Source organism: Perca fluviatilis, chromosome 3 (assembly GCF_010015445.1).
Source record: "Perca fluviatilis chromosome 3, GENO_Pfluv_1.0, whole genome shotgun sequence".
Classification (NCBI taxonomy): Eukaryota; Metazoa; Chordata; class Actinopteri; order Perciformes; family Percidae; genus Perca; species Perca fluviatilis.
The window spans coordinates 38,959,188-38,978,494 of NC_053114.1; the positions used below are offsets into that span (position 1 = coordinate 38,959,188).

The window sequence follows — 19,307 nt, forward strand, 5'->3', positions numbered from 1 at the left end:
AGAACTGAGAGATAAAATACGCGAATAAAGAGCAGTTAAAACAGTTAAACATATAAAAGCAGATAAAATAGGTTAATTAAAGAAAGGACCAATATGTCAGACATCTCAAGCAGTTTGGTCCATATCTCTGGTTCATCTCATCAACAATGGGTCCAGATGCTTCACACGGAGGATACATTCCCCATAGTTACAGAAGCTTTAGTCAATTTCAATAAAAAAATAAATAAATGTTTGAAATGGAATTGTGTAATATCGCTTTTTGAGTAGGAGTTTTGTCAACCACCGTTTGGACGCGCCGGTGCGTCTTTCGTCCTCAGAGGGTTAGTCAGTCACATTATTTTCTCATGAACTCAAAAACTAGTATTTTCCGGTTTCCTCATTGCTTTGGTTTGCAAAGTCCACACTCATCAGAACAGTTTTTGCTAATTTAGATTTTTGATATCGAACAAAAAAAAGCAGCAAATCATCACATTTGAGAAGCACCTATTTGGTATTGTTTTTGCCTAATAATTGTGCTTAATAAACAATTTATTATTGTTCAAAATGGCTGGCAAATTTCAGCGTTTCAGCACTAGTATTACTATTCTATCATGTCAGCCATCCATGATGAGATCATTAACACCATGAGCGAAGGAAGCACAATTTTGGTGACAATTTGAGCTGTTGAGTGTTACTTATCCGTACAGATGGCACAGCATAGGGTGGGTGTCGTAAGCCCCTTGAGGCAAATTTGCGATTTGTGGTATTGGGCTATATGAATAAAATTGACTCGACTTGACACATCACCAACCACCAATCTCATTCCTTTTGCTCATTCTCTCCATATGTCAATGCATATATTCATTGTTGCTTTTCCCATTTCCCCCCTCTCCTCCTGTGATAGGGAGAGGACGGAAAGATGATCTGACATGTAGGAATGACACAAAAAAAACGATCTAGACACACATGCTGAAACACACAGCTGAGATATTATATATAAGGACCATCAAGGACCAAAACACTCACACTAGAGGGACCCCCCCAAACTTTTCCAGGTTCCTTTCTTAAAATAATTAGTCCACAAATTGGCCACTTAGCGGGGTTTACATCCAGGAGTAATGGATGGCTGTAATTGCTTGAAACAAAGCATACAAACAATATAATGATGTTTCGAGGTGCCTGAGGGCTAATAACGAGTTCAGGAATCCACTGTGTGGCTCTTTGTGAGCAATTACAAGCATAAAACCCTATTTTTATCCTTAAAATTGCGTCTTTAAAGATAAATGGCTTCTCAGTGGAGAAAGCTCACTTCTGTTCTATGACGAACTAGAATAAGGACTTTAATTATAAGCCATGCAGTGATGAAGCTTCTATTCAAATCAGGCCTTTGTGTTGCTGTGTTCATAAGCTATTCTAATTACCTGGCTATCTCGCCATTAGAGAGAAAGAAAAAAGGCAGATTGAACAGATTGGAGGGAGGGAGGGAAAGCTAATATGCCCTGCTGGCTAATTAAATAACGCACAGAGAAGTCTACCACACACAATCAAAACACTGAAAGAGAAGTGATGCATGGTAAACCTGATTTCAGAGCAGAGGCTAAATGCTGGAGAAAGAATAGTAGAACTTAGAACGTTACCTTGCATTCCCTGCAGCTCCTGGATAAAAAGCGCTGGCCTTCAGAAAAGGTTTGGCCCATGTAGGTGCATTTCGCTGTGGGCACAAAAGTCGAAAATAACTGCTTCAATAACACTCTATACGGTAAGTACAGTAACTATGAAATATCCGGATGGGAATATTGACTCAGACAATATCTGCTGCTGTACTCTCAAAAATAGTGAAAAATGCTTTTGACATTGCCTGTGGTAAAAAAAAAAAAAAAGTTTCTAGTCTTAAGTTCTGCATAGTTAATTCTGTCAGAAACAAAGTTGTTCTTGGCTAGTGTGCATAAGCGGAGAGGAAATGTAACAGTGCATTAAGAATACAACAGAGGAGATCCTTCTGCATATTCCTCTGGCGAGAAAGCAGAAATAGAAAACGAAGCCTATGATATGAAGTCCTGCTTTTCTCCTCTCCAGGGTGGAGGACCGCTGCTCCATCGTTCGTCGGTGCCAGAGCTCTGATGCTCACAGGGGAGGTAGAGGAGGAAGAAGGAACGAGTGGAGGGATGGAGGGAGGCAGAGGAGGGCTGGCATTATTCAAAGACGAACTATCCTTCAGGGATTTAGTGTTTTTGCAGGATTGCAAGAGAGACGGTCGTCCGTGGGTCTGTGAGCAGCTACCAGAGGCTGTGTGCTTTATACTAGAAATAGTGCTTCTATTTCAGCTTCCATGAAAATCGGGCGACTGTGATCTGCAGATAGTTCACTCTGCCAGCTGAACATTGGCCGCAAACAACATGTTTGTATCTACAGTGGTTCTAGTTGTAGTAGAATGTATGTATGTAACTATGAATACAAAAAGCCTGTGAAAAGAGTATTCACTGCAAGGCCGAACTGTTAGAAAACAGCACAATTCTGCAGCACAAGTGTTACAGTTTGTAAATTAAAATGACAACTATGAGTCCAGACTTTGGACTTAAAACGTGGCTGGGGCATCTGTTATTTTCCTCAAACCGCTGTACGCCATCCCGTTGAAAACCTCCTCTTCGTCGACTAGTTAACTTATGTGTTGAGCGCCACCTCGAGGAGCCATGAAGTAGTGATGCTAGGAGCAGGGAAAACTATTTACAGCGCCTCATTTTGTTAATTAAAATATCTATATTTGGCGCCAGCGTGTCGATTATCGTATCGCACTAAGAAGGGTAACGATATATTGCCGTATGGATATTTTGTCCCACTTCTACTGTAGGACTGTCAAAAACGCCAACATTGGTGATTTGTTCAAATGCGAACAACCTGTTTCTCTCCACAGCGCTCTGTCATCTCTGGAGTATGGTCTGGCTACACCGCTCGTCTATTCTGGGATAGATATCGAATCACAATTCTGATGCAGTGACGATGCCCTTGCAAAATAGATCTGATATCAGAAGGAGAGGGACATGTCATGGCTTTATCCCAGCACTGGACATCTGGTATGCCAGACAAATGTTTCCCTGACAAGCGAACCTTTGTGTTTGTGCGAATAATGACTGTCTCCTCTCACAAGCAAAGAAAAGGAAGTGGCATGACACTGTTATACTGCTGCAAAATCGTCCCAGATGTTCTCCTCAAAATTCTGGAAATAACACAAGGTTACTAGTGTAGGTATTAAGCTAGTTAGCCAGGAATGCTAATGTTTGCAGCTTACATTAGAGCAGATATATACACAGTTTAATCCATTCCATACTTCTTGTTTTTTTTTTTGTTCTGGAAAGGCAAAAAAAAAAGAAAGAAAAAAAGACACCCCTCCAAACTCTTGATATACTGAGTATTGCTCTTCATAAGGCATGTCGTTTCATCATGAGGAGAAATTCACAGCTCGACAGACCTTCTGTGCCTAGTTACGGTTGCTAAGGTGGGATTGGAAAAACACAGTTTGAGAAAAGGTTAAGTAAGTGGTCTATTATACACACTTTTATTAAACCTTTGATTGTCATTACTTTGTATCAATTGACCAGAAGCCATTTAGCATCCCTCCTGCTATGTGGCTTCTATTAGCCCTACTTCACCATCCAGTTAAAATGGATATTTATAATCCTTAGGCTTCATTTACATTGCTATGTTTAGGTTTATAAACGAATATCTTTGCTACGTTAAAGTGTAACTCGCGCCTAAATGCAACCTAGGGTCTTTATGTGAATGTACCCGAGTCAAACTTTCGTTTAAAAGCATATTTAGGACGAATGCACCACTTTTAAAATTTACCGTATTCTCGTTTTTCGGTCAAATGGCCTTTTGAATGGGAGTGGTAGGGGCACTAAGAAGGCTCGACACAACATGAAACTTTGCTCCAAGTATCACCGGGGGCTCTACCCCTAATGAAAGCGTTGAGAACATTGTTTGTGTACCCAGAGTTTACTAAAAAGAAAGGTTTTGAACAAGCTCTTGTTGTTTCCGGCCGCTACCACCTCGGCAGTCAAAACGAGTCGATATCAAAACAAGTAGCCACAGATTTAGTATATCCCTCGTGCACCGGTGTAGTTCAGGTGTAGAGCCCCTGGTGATACTTCGAGCAAAGTTTCATGCTGTGTTGAGCCTTCTTAGTGTTTTAAAAATAGCGATTTTGAGGCTAGCATAAAAGTGCCCCTACCACTCCCATTCAAAAGGCCATTTGAATGAAAAACGAGAATACGTTAAATCTTAAAAGTGGCGCTTCTGTCCTAAATGTGCTTTTAAACGAAAGTTTGACTCTGGTAACAATCCCAAAAAAGACCCTAGGTTGCATTCTGGCGAGAGTTACGCTTTAACACCTCGCATTCACACTGCTCTGGTGTTTCAGAGCACCTAAAACAGAGAAATTTGAAATCACTTCTGACCCGTTTTTGGTTTGGAACCTGCAGGGTTGTGTTGCCGTCTCAACGGACGCAAACGGAGACCTTTGGCAAAACCAACACTGACGCCAACGTTTCACCGCCTGATTGGGCCTTATCAGTCATGACGCCTCGTTTTCTGAGACTAAGCTACTAACGTTACCGTGGCAACTATCAGCAACGCACGGAGTATACATGCTGCCTCCTGTTTACCCCCGGCAGGCGCACGCACAGTTTACAGGTATGTTGATGAGATATGCGGTTTGGGCGTGTTAGTTTAAACGGAGATTAGTTCCACTACTGGAGCTAAAAACACTTGTGTGCACGGCGATCACTTTTGGCTCAAAAACCAAAACGAGGTCAATCTCACCTTTTCTTGAACTGCCGAGGTAACGTAGACTCTTAGTATTTAGCGAGCCAATGTAGTGTATTTGAATAGTGCTCATGCCATGGTGTAGAATGAGCAAGATGAAGGTTATTTAACCTTTTTTATATTTTTTTTTTTACCACATTTAAATTATCATCATCTTTCCAATGCTTTGTAGAAAAGCAAAGGAACAGCAGTCAGCAGTTGATTTGACCTGAGCCTATTTGCGTGGTGTGAAAGGTATTTTTGTACATGAGCTGAGTTTTTTTTTCATAGGTTTGGTTTTGAACATTTCTTCTGCGTCCTGCTTGATCTAAATGTGTGCTGCTGATACTTACGTCTGCATTTCTTGCAGCAAGTCCCATCAACATGTACAGGCAGCAAGTCCTCTGAGCAGTTTGCTGGAGGACAGAAAATCCTGCGACACTCCACCACACCATTCTGTAAGAAAATTATTCTTTTTTTGTTTTTTTTGTTGTTTAAACATGCAAACCTCAGAAGCAAGGACCCAATGCTCACTGTGAACATACGGCTTTTGCCCGGAGCACTGCCAAAAATCCACTTTATCCCCTTTATGTCTTAATTTACATTTGCGCAAGCATTCATGGGACATTATATCTTTACTGGAAGAAAAAAAAACACTCTTTACTCTAGACCAACAACAGTACACATATATAATTGCATGCAGTGTGATGTATGCTCTTATCCAATGCCAGCCCTGAATGGCTGGTGCTCTCTCACTTTAGCACCATGCAAACTAACCCAAAACTGTTCAGAATCACACCTTCAGAATGCAATCTGAAACTCAAAGCTATCATATTCCAGAATAAAAAAAATGAATTATAATGTCATACAATCAGATAACAGATTCATCACAGAGCGCTGGATGGCCGATACTGAAAGTGAGCGGCCAGCTGATAGCAGGTAGTTATTCAGGCCCTGAAGGACTGGCTTCAGTTTTTTAGGCTGATATCCCTCTCTGCGAGCACCTCTTCATTTCATGAATCATCGGAAATGGTTCCCCCAGGACGCTGAGGTTATCAGTTAATGGCATGTCCACAGGAGGAAAGCAGACCGACTAAACTCCACCCTGTGCTTGATGTGCAATGATGCAGCAAGTCTAATTCTCCAGGGCTGGGGTTGGCCTGATTCAACAAATTTTAAAGTCTGGCTCTTATGTATGAGTGCAGACAGGGAGGCTTATTAGGGGCCGCTTGTTAGGGGGCGGGCAGGAGGCAGGGAGAGATATTGCAGGGGCTGGGAGCTATGGAAAGACAAGTTAAGGAAGCTAAGTGTTGAGAGTGGGGGAAATAAGGGTTGTACTGACTTTCCATTAAAGAAAAACATCTACCCTCAGAACCTGCTACGCCATTATGTATCATCAATCTATGATGCTGAAAGTGTTCAAGAGGTGATTTTGTTATCAATCTTGTAATTTGCCTTTTTTGGTGTACCCACTTTCCCTTTGACTACGACTGTTTTCCTTTGATTACATACGAATCACTGTCGATATACATTAGACTAGGATGAGGGTGACACTCACCTTACATGCACAGTTCCTGCAGTTCTCGGGCTCCACCCACAGCTCGTTATCCCGGTAGACCAGGCCATTGGCGCTGCAGGTCCTCTCGCAGTGACAGCCCTCCAACTGGGTCAGCCTGGACTCTGCGTAGTTCAACTGAGGATGAGCACAGAATCATCAGAGTCACAAAAGCAAATCAAAATTCTGAGTGTGCACGCAGGTTAACCGCCACCCCCCTAGCCCTCTGGCGTGCCCCTGGTCGGTTTTCACAGAGAGCTGCTCTGCTGGGAGCCACTCATTAGAAGGGCACGTAAAATAATAAGCGATCATCATTCAGCTCATGCTCCAGACCTCAGGCTATAATCTACTGAAAATGAGAGACAGGACTGACAGCCCCGATCCTGCCGCATTCCTCTTTTATTTCCCCACACTGATCAGCCGTCCTTCTTTAGCTTATTTCATGCTCAACACTCTCCACGGCTGTCTCTCGACAGAAGTGATGTTTATATGACTGACAAGAGTGTCACAAGCCAGTGTCACAGGGAGGGGCACAGAGGGTGGGTTGCACCAACCAGGATTAACTTTCCATGTGGAAATGAGGATTTAACAATCCCGTCTCTTTAAAATTATGCTTATATATTACTAATTTGTTTTTGCCAAGTATGTTTTGTAAGAAACAATATTGCGGTTTTCTTTCCAGTGACGAAAAGTCCTATGTTTTTTGTGTCACACGGAAGTCATGTGGAGGAGTTCAGGACTTCACACTGCGGTTCCCATCCTGTGTCTTGTTGCGAGGGTTTTGCAACAAAAGCACTTGATTTAGGGTAAATATGTCCCGTCTCTTGCTTCAGGTTATCAGTTGACCATTTAGGAAATAAAAAAAATACCATGATATTTCCTTAATCTTAACCAAGCACTGTGAGTGCCTAGTTTAGAGCCTCACAGTGCTTGGTTAAGGTTATAAAATATTGTAGAAAAAAATAAATTAAATATGGTGTCAGTCAACATTTTGAAATGATGTCTACAATTTGCGACTTTGCCGATATGTTCATTCAAAAAGTATTTACTATTTTGTTGATGAAAAAATGGAATTCAGGTGGCATTGCATTCTTTTTTGTTGAAGATGTGTAGTATATACAGCATATGGTAAATATGTATAGAAGACATGGTTGGATTAGTTTATCAGCCCTGTTACTCCACGTTTTTAAACTAAAATTGAAACTTTTAGCTCGGTTTAACTTGATTGACATACCTTAAGTGAAAGACTTACAGTAAGTGACAAATAAGGTGAGTTTTTAAGATTTAAACCAAATTCCTTTTTTTTTTTTTTTTTTAAACTGAGCAAAATAAGTGAGTCAGCTCCTGGAGAAAACTAAAGAAATGTTTTGATACCAATTGTAGGACCAAATAGCGTTGGTAGTACTGAGTGATACAATCAGGTGCAGATAAATTGTCAATCTGGCATTGTGCTGATGCAGTTGCAACAAATAATGCTGCGTTCATGCCACCTCGGAATAACAGGCACCGCCCCCCTGGTTACGTTGTTTTTCCGACCGGCAGCGTTCACATGGTCGGGATGCGTGTTCTTCTTCTTCTGTTATATTGCCGTTTGGCATAACAACTTTTTGCATGACTGCCACCAACGGCTGGCCGTAGCCTAGAGCATGGAAAAAACATGGAGGCCACAATAACAAAAGATTTTCTGCTGTTTTCTTATGCGAGCATCCAAACAGCACATCGCCAGGCAACGAACGGGAAAAGACATGGATAAGGTGTGTTTTTTTTTTTTTATACATGGGCCTATTTATTAATAATTTTAAACATGTTATGTCTGTGTATGTTTCTTGGCAGAGGCATTTGTCCACAATAAACAGTTTATTGTCATTGAAATATGTTCAGTGAACCAAAGTCGCCTCCATCAAACGTCAGTTGTCAACAACGCGTCACCAACTGGGGAACTCGGGTATCAAAATCCAGCCCGAGTTTCCCACCTCTGATTCCCACAGGAAGTGACGTGAATGGTGACGTTATCACTCGGAAAAACGTTTTTCCGATGTCCATGAACGCACGGTAAATGTTGGATGTTGTGAGCAACAACTGTCCCACATGCGTGGGATTTCCCCCTTTCTGATCTACATATCGCTGCCTCTGTTGAATTATTTTTTATCCCCAGATGATGGTCCTTTCAGGGGCCATGTTAGTGGAGTTTAGCCAGAAAAAGTAAGCGTCATAGGGTAAAGATTGTGGTTTGGATTATGACATTCCCAAATAACGAACGAGCGTTTCCTGGGTGAAATTATTTTGTTTTCGCCGCGAAGTAAACTCTGCTCTCTGGCTCGAAAGCGCTGTATTTTCCATTGAATATTGAAGTGCATATTTAAGTGTTTGGCATGCCTGGCCGAGTGGCACTATATCCATGGTATTGCAAGGGGGATTTAATTATTGCATGTTTTGTTTTGTTGTGCATAATCAAAAAACATCCCCGCCCCCCCCCCAATTAGGCCTGCTGTGGCTGCTGCTGCTAGGTAGCTCTCTGTCTCTGCTCTCCCCCTCCCCTCTGTCTGTACTTAATTGCAGAATTGAAGTCTGGTGTGCGGGAGTCAGGGTTCCAGCTGCAGCTCATCTACACTAATCACCTCTGCTACAAATACCTGGTCAACCTACCCCTCCTTGTCAGATCATAGTCAAGACAACCATGTTAGTCTCGCTGCTGACGCAACCTGCTAGTTATTGCTGTTGGTGTTTTTGGCCTGTCCTGATTGTTTTCTTTTGTGCTACAGTATATTGGAACCTGCCTCCACTTCACTCCTGCCATCCACCTATCCTGCTAACCACAACTGGACCTCACAAAGGACTCAACACGTACACTTGGACTGTACGGTACTATTCCTGCTCAGAACCCCTGGACCTGTACCCCTCTGTAGATCTGGACTTGTTCTCCCCTTTTCTGAAAACCTGGAACTTTGAACATTGTAATAAATCTGTTAAATCATCTCCGGCTCTGCGTTGTTGTCTGCATTTGGGTTCAATTCTGTCTAAAACGTAACCCCCCCCCCCTCTGCTTTTTTCACAGATTGCACCCTGCATACATCGATAAAATACAAGTACTGTCTAACCCACATATTTAACCAGAGTCCATTCTGAAAAGTGGGAAGGTGAAGAAATCCAAAGGTTCTATTGATCGGAGCAGCGTACTGTAGGTCAACTCAGAAATTGTAGGTCCACTAAAGACACTCAACGCTGCTCTGCCTCCGCCCCCTCTGCTGCTCCTCTGAGACCTGCCTAGGCCACGGAGTCAGGAAGAGGGCTCGCTGCTAAATGATAGAGGCTTCTCAGTTTAAAAAAGGAAAAAATCTGGATGTCACTGGGGCTTTATACTTCATAAAGAGGAGTCCCGGCTGGATGCGGGAGAGCTGTGTGAGCGGTAGGGATGTGTACCGTCAAAGCCCTAAACAAAATGTTTGAAAGGCTATTTCAAAGGCTGGCAGGCTGCCTCGAGGCACCACAGAGGAATACCTTTCCTGTACAACGTGAGCATCAAATGGGACAAAGGAGTCAGAGGCTAATAGGCATGTATCTCCTATGGTTGATACATGAGGCAGAGAGACATGAGTGAAATAATAAAATAACAGCTAAAGATGGTCTGAATGGAGGAGGACAAGGTGCATTTTTCTTTACCTTTAATGTTTTTGTTTGCCTGCATGTCTGAAGGATGACACATTTTCTGGCCACCAATCAGTTTCGGGCCAACAAGCAATTCATTAGATTTAATTTGTAATTTATTTCTGGGATGTCTGCCCTTGAGTAATTATCATATTTTAGCTGTAAAAATGAAACAAGCACACATGGAGACTCCAAACCCTGATGATAGCATTAAAGGCTTAATAGATCAGTGCTTCTTTAAATCTAAGTAACACAGGTAAGGATGTGTTTGGGTTTACAGCAAGTAGGGGAATCATTTTCTCTTAGCCTTCCAAAGTCAGCCTAAATATTGTAATACAAATGTGTGATGCCCCCTGATGGGTCATCTGGAGTTTGCGATATGATTCACCGGTCTGTGCTCTCTCTGCTGGTGGGCGTCAGAGCAACACCTGAGGGTGTTCCAGGTTATTTAAATCTGGACGCAGCTGGCACCCCTCTCTCTAGCTCAGTGGTTCCCAACCTTTGTTCCTTGGCTCCCCCCTACTCATGTCTAAGAAAAGCTGAGCCCCCCCGAAACCAAAGTTGAGGTAACTCTTGCGCCTCCCCACCCCCCCTCCCCCGTGATCTTTTCCGGGTGCCCGGACCCCAGGTTGGGAACCACTGCTCTAGCTGACTCTCTACTTTGCTGAAGTTTAGCTTCTCTCCGGTTTGGCTGTGCTTTTCGCTCACGCACCTCCACTCATTGACACCACTGATTTCAATACTCCATAATGGAAGTACTTAGTTTGCCCCCCTTAATTTGGCATACTTTGGTTTACATATGTTTTGTTCCTCGATGATGGTGTGTCTCCCGTTTGTTGAGGCCACCTGAGCCAGGTCATAATTAATGCAATGAAGGAGAAGTGAGAAACCAACTTTGTTGCAAGCAACAAAAAATCCCTTAGCAGCACACACAAGAAAATCATGAAATGTATGATGACCAACCCACTTTCCATGGTTGAAAACCCACTACACGTTGCCAAACGTGTTTAATTTGCAAAATAGTTGTGTTTCTGTACAAGCATTTTAGTGAGTTGAAGTAACTGGTATTTTTCAATTTGCGTCTTAACTGGATTTATACCTTACACAAGGGGTTAAGAGCAGTCCTGGCATTAATATATATGGCGTAGGTTTTCATTTATAGTCCAGCGTAGATTTCAGCCACTGGGCCTGCAACACTAGACTGCTGTAGCAAATATCTGTGAGGAGGGGCCGTTGGCTACAGTGTATTTACTGCAGCTATGTTCATATGTTTCATAGATACGCCGTGACCCCCTTAAAGCTTTGGTGCCTAACTTTTTGATATTAACGAACGTCCGTTACATTCAAGCCATTTTGCAAATGAGTTGCTACAAAGCTAATTAAGACTATCAGCTCCAGAAAACTCTCTCTGTATTTCTCTGTATGGCTATGTTCAGAAACTAGTCGTCCGGCGACTTTCGCGTGCAGAAACTCAAGTGAAGATAACGGCCTCTTCTGAAGAGTCCATCATGTTTTTTTAATCCTCCGTGTCCTCCTTGACTACTAGCAACTGTGTGGAGGAGGGGTGGGGGGGTGGGGGGGGGGGCTGTGTGCGATCACTGAAGGCCTGTATCACGTGGATGGGCCAGCAGGTTTGTTGTCATCACTTAGAATTCCTCATGGGGGAGACAGAAACTACGCACTATAGCTTTAACACCATAAATCCAATCGTATTCTGATAACTGTGTTTATTCTGACAATGGGTCACCTTCATTGTAGGGATTCAGGAAACACCGCCGCCAAAACAAGGTATCCTAGGAAAGCAGCACAAGCCTCCTTAAACTATGCAAACTTACTCATAAATCATCTAAAACCTTGTCTCAGAGTCCAACCCACAATAAAGACAGAAATTAGCCTCCTGGGTGAGCAATTGTAAGTGCACAGGGAGCTACTTTGGGTGCAAATTGCCGGAAAATCTAACTAGCTATCCTACAGTAAAAAAACAAACATTGATACAGCTGACGCATGGACCCTGAATCATCTGTTATTACTAAGAACACCGGATAGACTCAAAGTCGCTTTCATGGCTGACACGCGAGGGAATCCACTGCAGCAGCGATGGAGGCGAACGTTAAACAATTTATGCATCATTTATTTTAATAGCTATCCTAAGCAAATGGCTTACTTAAAGCTTGCGGTGGTGTGAAGACCGTGCATCTCCAAAATGTCAGCTTCTGATTAATTTAGAAAAGCAGCCTTTGTGACGATTCACTTTTTGAGACAATGCAATGGGTTATCTTATTGTAGGATGAGCGTGAGAATGGCAGGAAGATATGCAGTGCTTACAGATGAACCGGGAGCCTGGAACACGGCAGGGAGAGTTACGGTTACAGTCAAGAGGGTCGTTTTCACAGGGCCCTGAATATCAAGCAGCATAAAGGAAGAAGTTTATTTGAAAACTCAAAAATCACAAAATCTGGGGCGGCCTCTAGCTCACCCAGTCAGAACGTTCGCCCTATGCTGGCTGCGTCCTGCAGTGGCGCAGGGTTAGAATCCGACCTGCTGCCCTTTGCTGAGTGTCATCCACCATCTCTCTCCCACTTTCATATCTATTAACCACTTTCTAATAAAGGGAAAAGCCCCCCCCAAAAAATTCTTAAATTAAAAAAATGATTTAGACGGGACAGTGACGATATACAGGTATCAATGGTCAGTTCACCCATAATACCCATTTACCTCTAGCAGTGTTTAGCCATGTTTTATTTTCAGTTTGGAGATACAGCATCTGTCTCTGCTGTCAGCCATGCTTATTGGGACTTTTTCTTCAGTCAAAAGTAGTTTTAAAAAAAACTGTTGACAGAGAGGTCTGTGGATAATCCAGATTACCATGGATGTTGCGGTCTATTTAAAAAAAAATAAAAAGAGTAAATTGTCATTGCTGTAAGCACCGCAGTCAAAATTCCACAAATGTCACCTCAATTGTAGGCAGAAATCTGGGACAGATAGCTACAAAAAATAAAAAATAAAAACAACTATCTATCTACATGGCTACGTACCACTAGCGGTAGGGGAGAAAAGTACTATTGAGCTATTTCTACTGAATTTTTCGGGCATAAACACATGCGTGTGCTTCCTCTCACAAGCACACGGGTATAATACGTGAAAATGCTTCCATGCTAATCCACACACAGCGGAGGTCATCTTCATGTCACCTCGCCTTGACACTCGGGATAGAGCGATTATTCACCCCATGCTGATCTCCTCAATTCTCTACGGCGTGAAGGCAGAGAGCCATTTAGCTCTGGAGGTGACTGCATCCTCCCTGTTGCGACTCGTATGAGCAATGAGGTCAGGTGGCAATAGTTTGAGGTGTGTTCATGTGAAGGAGGATGCGTTGACACAGCGGTAGGGTAATGTTCTTCATTTCACCCTTATTTACACCCAAAATTATTCTATGGCTTGCCCGCCCGCTGAAATGTCCTTGCTTCATTCACTCCCACCTGATAGCCTTCACTCATGCGCATAGAAGCACACACTTAACCACACACACACACACACACACACACACACACACACACACACACACACACACACAGTTATGCAGATGTTTAGTCTTAGAAATGGTTCAAGCTCTCACCCATGGCTCCACTTCAGAATGCACACCTCCTGTTGTGCCAATGCAGTCGTCATTTCCTGACACCTTTCTGAAACCTGAATGCATCTGTCCTGTGTGTGTGTGTGTGTGTGTGTGTGTGTGTGTGTGTGTGTGTGTTCGTCCCCAAAAAACTAACCTCTAGCATCTGACATTCATTAAAATGACAGTAGCAGCAGGACAGAAAAATAAACATAGCATAAATAATTTTATTTAAATATATACAGTAGTTATTTCACTTATTGTCCCATCCCTGCATATGCTACAGTAATAAAGACGTAGCTGCTTGGCAATTATGACTGAAGGTCAGGATAATGAACGTCTGACATACATTTACTTCTATTGCAATTCTTAATTAATGTCTAAAAAAGGGGGAGTCTGTGATTCTGGAGAAAGATTGTTGGTATCCGCACCCAAACAAATACACACCTCTCCTTCAGAACCTTAGCATGTGCCAGATTTACCATCCCTCTCTCTCCCACTGCCTTTCTTTTTATACTTTTTATACCTGTCCTGTGCACGAGCACGTGTGGAATAGTGTTGTGTGACTCAGTCCGAGCCTCTTTGCTTGTGCTTCCATTTACAGAGCCAGGGCTGTGTATGAACACGGTTTATTTTTTTTCTTTTCAGTGCACACAAAGAACGGACAACTAGCACACTATTAGGAAATATTCACTGAATCTGACAAAAGGTTTGATCTGTAATTAAACAGAATAGCAGCCATTGACATGTAATCACAAGGTCAAGATTAGATTTATTAAACCCCAGTTTTTTTTTTAAAGATAATTTTTTGGTGCATTTTTAGGCCTTTATTTATAGAGGACAGCTGAAGATGTGAAAGGGGAGAGAGAGATGTGGAATGACATGCAGCAAAGGGCCGCAGGTCAGAGTCAAACCCACTGCCGCTGCGTCGAGGAGTAAGCCTCTACATATGGGCGCCTGCTCTCTACCAGTCGAGCTACCCAGGCGCCAAAACCCCAGAGGGTTTATTAATTCAACTACAGTTCCATGGCAACTGAGCAAACTCAATCTGCCTGACGAGGACAGTCAAAAGCTCCAGGAGAGGGGAAGTAAGTGGACTTTGAGTTGAGGTTGTTTTGTGAAAGTCAAGCTCCGATATTCTTTACTGTCATTTTCAAGGAGCTTTAGTGCACGCATTCACATTACCCTTTACTGTTATGATGTAAATTTACAGTATAATGAAAAGTCAAAACTGTTCCACTGTTTCATCAATTTAATCCTGAGCGATTGCAAACTGTAAAAAACAAAACCATGAAAAAAATTAATAGGGGACCTTCTGGGACCAAGTAATTGCTGGGTTTTCCGTTCCCTCTTAAATGCACGTTAATATCTTTTGGGGTTTTTGTGGGTCTTTTAAAACCACTTCAATCCACTCTCCACAAAAATAACTGGCGGAATAATCATATTTCCTAAAGATGGATTAACCTGCATGCTCATTTTGTTTCCTAACAATAACTTCTATCTTTTGCTGGGCACTGTCTTGTTAAAATTAAACAAAAATTAGATACTGACTTTAGAGGAAAAAAGAACAATGCAATAAATCAAAGGATTCGGCTGTCTCTGGCTGTTGTGGAGAAGGACGTTATTTATTCATTTTCTTTTATTTATTTATGTGTTTACTTGTCAGCTACAACTGGGAGGGGTATTTGTGGATCTTTTATCTGGATACTTTTATTTAACACTGACATGGTTGCCAACATTTTGCATATGCCGTGTTTTTCGTCCATCTGTAAACTCTACTAAACGCCAAAAAAAATCTAGTTTTGCAGCATATTAGAAATTCTCCAAAGTTGTTATACAGTCTGGTGAGCTGGTGGGGGTATTTGTGTTGGAGGTCGTTCCTTGTTCTTACCTTCAGGGTCATCTTGGCCAGTAGCTCCTGAAGGTCCATGATGCCTTGCACCAGGCTCAAGAAATCGCTGCAGGTCGGACAGGCTCAACGGAGGAAAGGGAAAGCACCAAAACAGAGAAGAAAAGGAGAGGAAGAGCAAGAGGGAAGCATTTAGATAGGGCAGGGGTCAGCAACATTTACTATCAAAAGAGCCATTTTAGGCAATATCAAATTAGAAAATCTTTCTGGAGCCACACAACATATTTGAGCTTTATAATGAAGGTTACAGCCTGTCAAGTCTAAATTAGCCTATCGACATTACTAATAGGTCGAAATGAGCATTTATTAGTATTAGATGTTTTTTTGTGGCCCTGTCTTTTGACCATTTGATCCAATACTTGGAAGTACATTTTCTCTACTCTACTTTCTACAAAAGTCCCGAAATCACCCTCTTTCTCTCATCCCCAGCCAGATACTTTTCAACATATGCAGTGTGCTTGTCCTGGAAATGTCTTTAAACATTATAACTATATAATATTATTACATAGTTTTTTTGTTTTATTTTGGAATCCATAGCTAATTTATGGAAACTCAAGACCACTATTGAAGTAAGGGCAAAAATGTACAGGATAAGTCGCTGTGCTGCTGAAAATGTTATTTAGCATGAATGGAGACTGTAAGAATGACATTAGGCCTACAGTACAACAATGATAAATAAAAGCTAAAATGTAAAAAAATAAATAAAATAACTCTTTAATTTCCATATAATCTTTTGTTAAAGGGAGCTACTGGAGAGGGGTTAAGAGACTCCGGAGCTGCAACAATGCAACCCCCCCCCCCCCCCCAAAAAAAACGAACTAACTAATTGTATTAGCCTGACTATACTGTATGTATTTGGACACAGCTCATAGCAGCCAGCAGCATACAAAAGGGAAGCCTCACACATCTGTTTACTCTTTGTCTTAGGCTTGTGTCTGGTGTTAGTATCAATAATAAAGTGACAAGGTGTGATTACATGCCTTATTGATCAGTAACAGAGACAGTGGCACAGCGGTGGCCTTGTATCTTAATCTGCTTGACAGTAAACAGATGGAGAAACAAGGTGGGGAGAGAGGGTGGCTGCACTGAATCTGAATTACAGCAAAATGAAGAATACTGGAGTAGATCAAGGTGATGAAATGGAGGGAGGCTTTGTTTGTGATCAGCGGGGAGAGGTCACCACCAGCTGACACATAGCTCATTAAAGTCCAATGGCACACAGTAATGGGGAGTGTGCTTTTTTTTTTTATTTCTACCTTCACTCTCAGCATGTTCGGAACACTATGTAATGTATGACTGTGTCATCATGATACTCACTGCGGTTAAGGTTAGGACACTGTGTAATGTAGCCGTTGGGAGCGAAAATCAACTTCACATCCTGGATAATGCCCTGGCAACACAAAGGGAGGGGTGCAGGGAAAAAGAAAGAATGACACAATGATACACATGGATTGGCAAGACCACGGGATATCTCTTTGGATGGGGTAAATGCAGAGGATACATTTTCTAGTATATGTAAAATATCCTTGGCAAATAGAGAATTTCCTATTTATTGGCCATAACACATGACAGGGTGAGACTAACGCTGCATTCACGTGGATTCAGGCAGATGGTAGACAGCAAACCGGATATCATTTTAGTGGACAAGAGCAGTTAAAATTAGGCGAGTTCGGCAAAGAATACCAGCAGCAGTTACCAAAGGTGGCATTGGCCACAACCAGATATTACATGATCTAGCCAACGAGAAGCTAATCATTTTTGTGCAGCAATGCCCGGAACGGATTATATATATATATATATATATATATATATATGATTAGAGCTATAATATAAAATATCTTTATATAATATATTTTCTTTGATTCTTTGTAAACAATATGACATCACCATAGCAACATAAGGCTGTGCGTTTCCTTTGGTGTTGTCCGTGTGCCGTCTGCCTAAATCCATGTGAATGCAGCATAAGGGTGTACAGCCTGCTAGCAGCTTTGTAAGACTAACTTACTGATACTTATTTGTTTACCATGTTCACCACCTTAAGTCAGCATGTTAGTATGCTAACATTTACTGTTATCAATATACAGTAAAATGTAATTCACAAACACAAATCCTTTACAAAAAATACTTGAATCTGCACCAAAAATCAAGACTTGGCCTAATTTCATGGAAATGTTGTTTGAAGTCAGCTGACTAACGGCAACTAATAATGAAACGTCCCCTTTAAAAAATGTAAATGATCACATCTACAGTATGTACTTTCAAGGCTTCTCTCTTGGCCAGAACAGCAATTCATTTTATGATATGGGCAAAATTGCTTGTATTTTAGAAATGGTGAAAAACCACCACAGCAAATATAAAAAAATAAATAAAAATAAACCTATTGCCGCACTATGCATACAGCATCTATTCCCAACTGAACTGAAGCAAATGTACTTCACACACAGGTAGAAGTAAATTGCCTACAACCGATAAGAGTTCTCTCCTTCAACACACTGTCTGTCCATCACTCTGAATGACAGGCTCCCTAGGCGCAGGGCTGGTAAATAGAGGGCTTCATGATGACCACAGAGAACAATCTCAGGGAAAAAAGGCACCCTCACTAATGGAAAAGTGAACGTGTAAAACACTGGGGTGCCCACACACACACAGACACACACACAAACACACATGGGGGGTAATGTAATTTCACCATTCCTTCGAAGTGGCTACTGAAAACATGCTGGAAGGACATTAGAATTCACCACCTCTAGCACAGTTGGCATCAACTCGTCTCTACTTTATGTGTATGTGAAATCCATTTACAGTGCATTTGGCTGGCCTGGATGCAAGCAACACCTGCCTCCATTTCGAACGGAGACAGAGAGAGAGAGAGGGAGCCTTGAGGCGAGCAGGCTTGGTGCACAGATTCAGAACAACGCACGCACGCACGCACGCACGCACGCACACACACACACACACACACGCACACACGCACACACACACACACACACACACAGAGCAGTGGATGGTGAAGAAGAGATTGTCAGTGTCACTCAGAAAGAAAATGAGGGTGTAGATCACAGATGTCTGTCCCAGTGGTGTAATATAGGGGCCCTGACCACACATCACTGTCAATGATCAGTAGATAATTCGAACTGAGGTCATAAAATTTCTCTAACACACACACACACACACACACACACACACACACACACACACACACACACACACACACACACACACACACACACACACACACACACACACACACACAGAAATGTGCACACATCTGTTCAATGCCTCTGCCAAAACCTATGGCAGATATGTTTCAACAGCACTATTCAGGAATAACGTCTATGCTCCCACGCTAAGATAAGTCCAATTACACAGCTGCACTTTAGGTCATACAGCGCAGTTAGAACAGCGAGAGTTTCTATTCTTTTGTCTCTTTCCAACAGAAAATTGGATTTGAAATGAATGTGGTAAAAGTGCTGACATTCACTTTAAAAGCTGCACTAAACAATATTTTCTTTATAACAATGAAATGGACTGCATTAATTATGAAAGGTTACTAAAAGTGATGACCCCACAGAGAATTATCACCAACTCTACAGCTGAACAGAGATTTGCTTAAGCCTCGTTTAACTTAGAGTTTGGGGTTTTGCTGTATGGTTCAGTCCCACCACTTTCATCAGAGGGCAGCTGTTTTCAGCGGACCTGTGAATTCAGTACACGCTAACTGCTTGTAGCAAATGGCAGACAGACTAACTTAATGACTTAATGACTAGCCGAATAAGTCCTCAGGAGTTGGTAGATACTAAACCAGA

The 19,307-nt window shown here is 42.1% G+C and overlaps 1 protein-coding gene across 1 annotated transcript in view; it reads right to left on the reverse strand.

The window, feature by feature from the left end:
* Nucleotides 1–19,307, reverse strand: part of LOC120555936 (protein kinase C-binding protein NELL1-like) — a 329,540-nt gene that overhangs the window by 203,263 nt on the left and 106,970 nt on the right. Inside the window, exons 6-10 of the mRNA XM_039795144.1 lie at nucleotides 16,819–16,891; nucleotides 15,484–15,566; nucleotides 6,338–6,472; nucleotides 5,133–5,235; nucleotides 1,617–1,690 (exon numbers count right to left, since the gene is read on the reverse strand). Of these exons, the coding sequence (XP_039651078.1) occupies nucleotides 1,617–1,690; nucleotides 5,133–5,235; nucleotides 6,338–6,472; nucleotides 15,484–15,566; nucleotides 16,819–16,891 (468 nt within the window). The remainder of the gene's footprint in view (nucleotides 1–1,616; nucleotides 1,691–5,132; nucleotides 5,236–6,337; nucleotides 6,473–15,483; nucleotides 15,567–16,818; nucleotides 16,892–19,307) is intronic.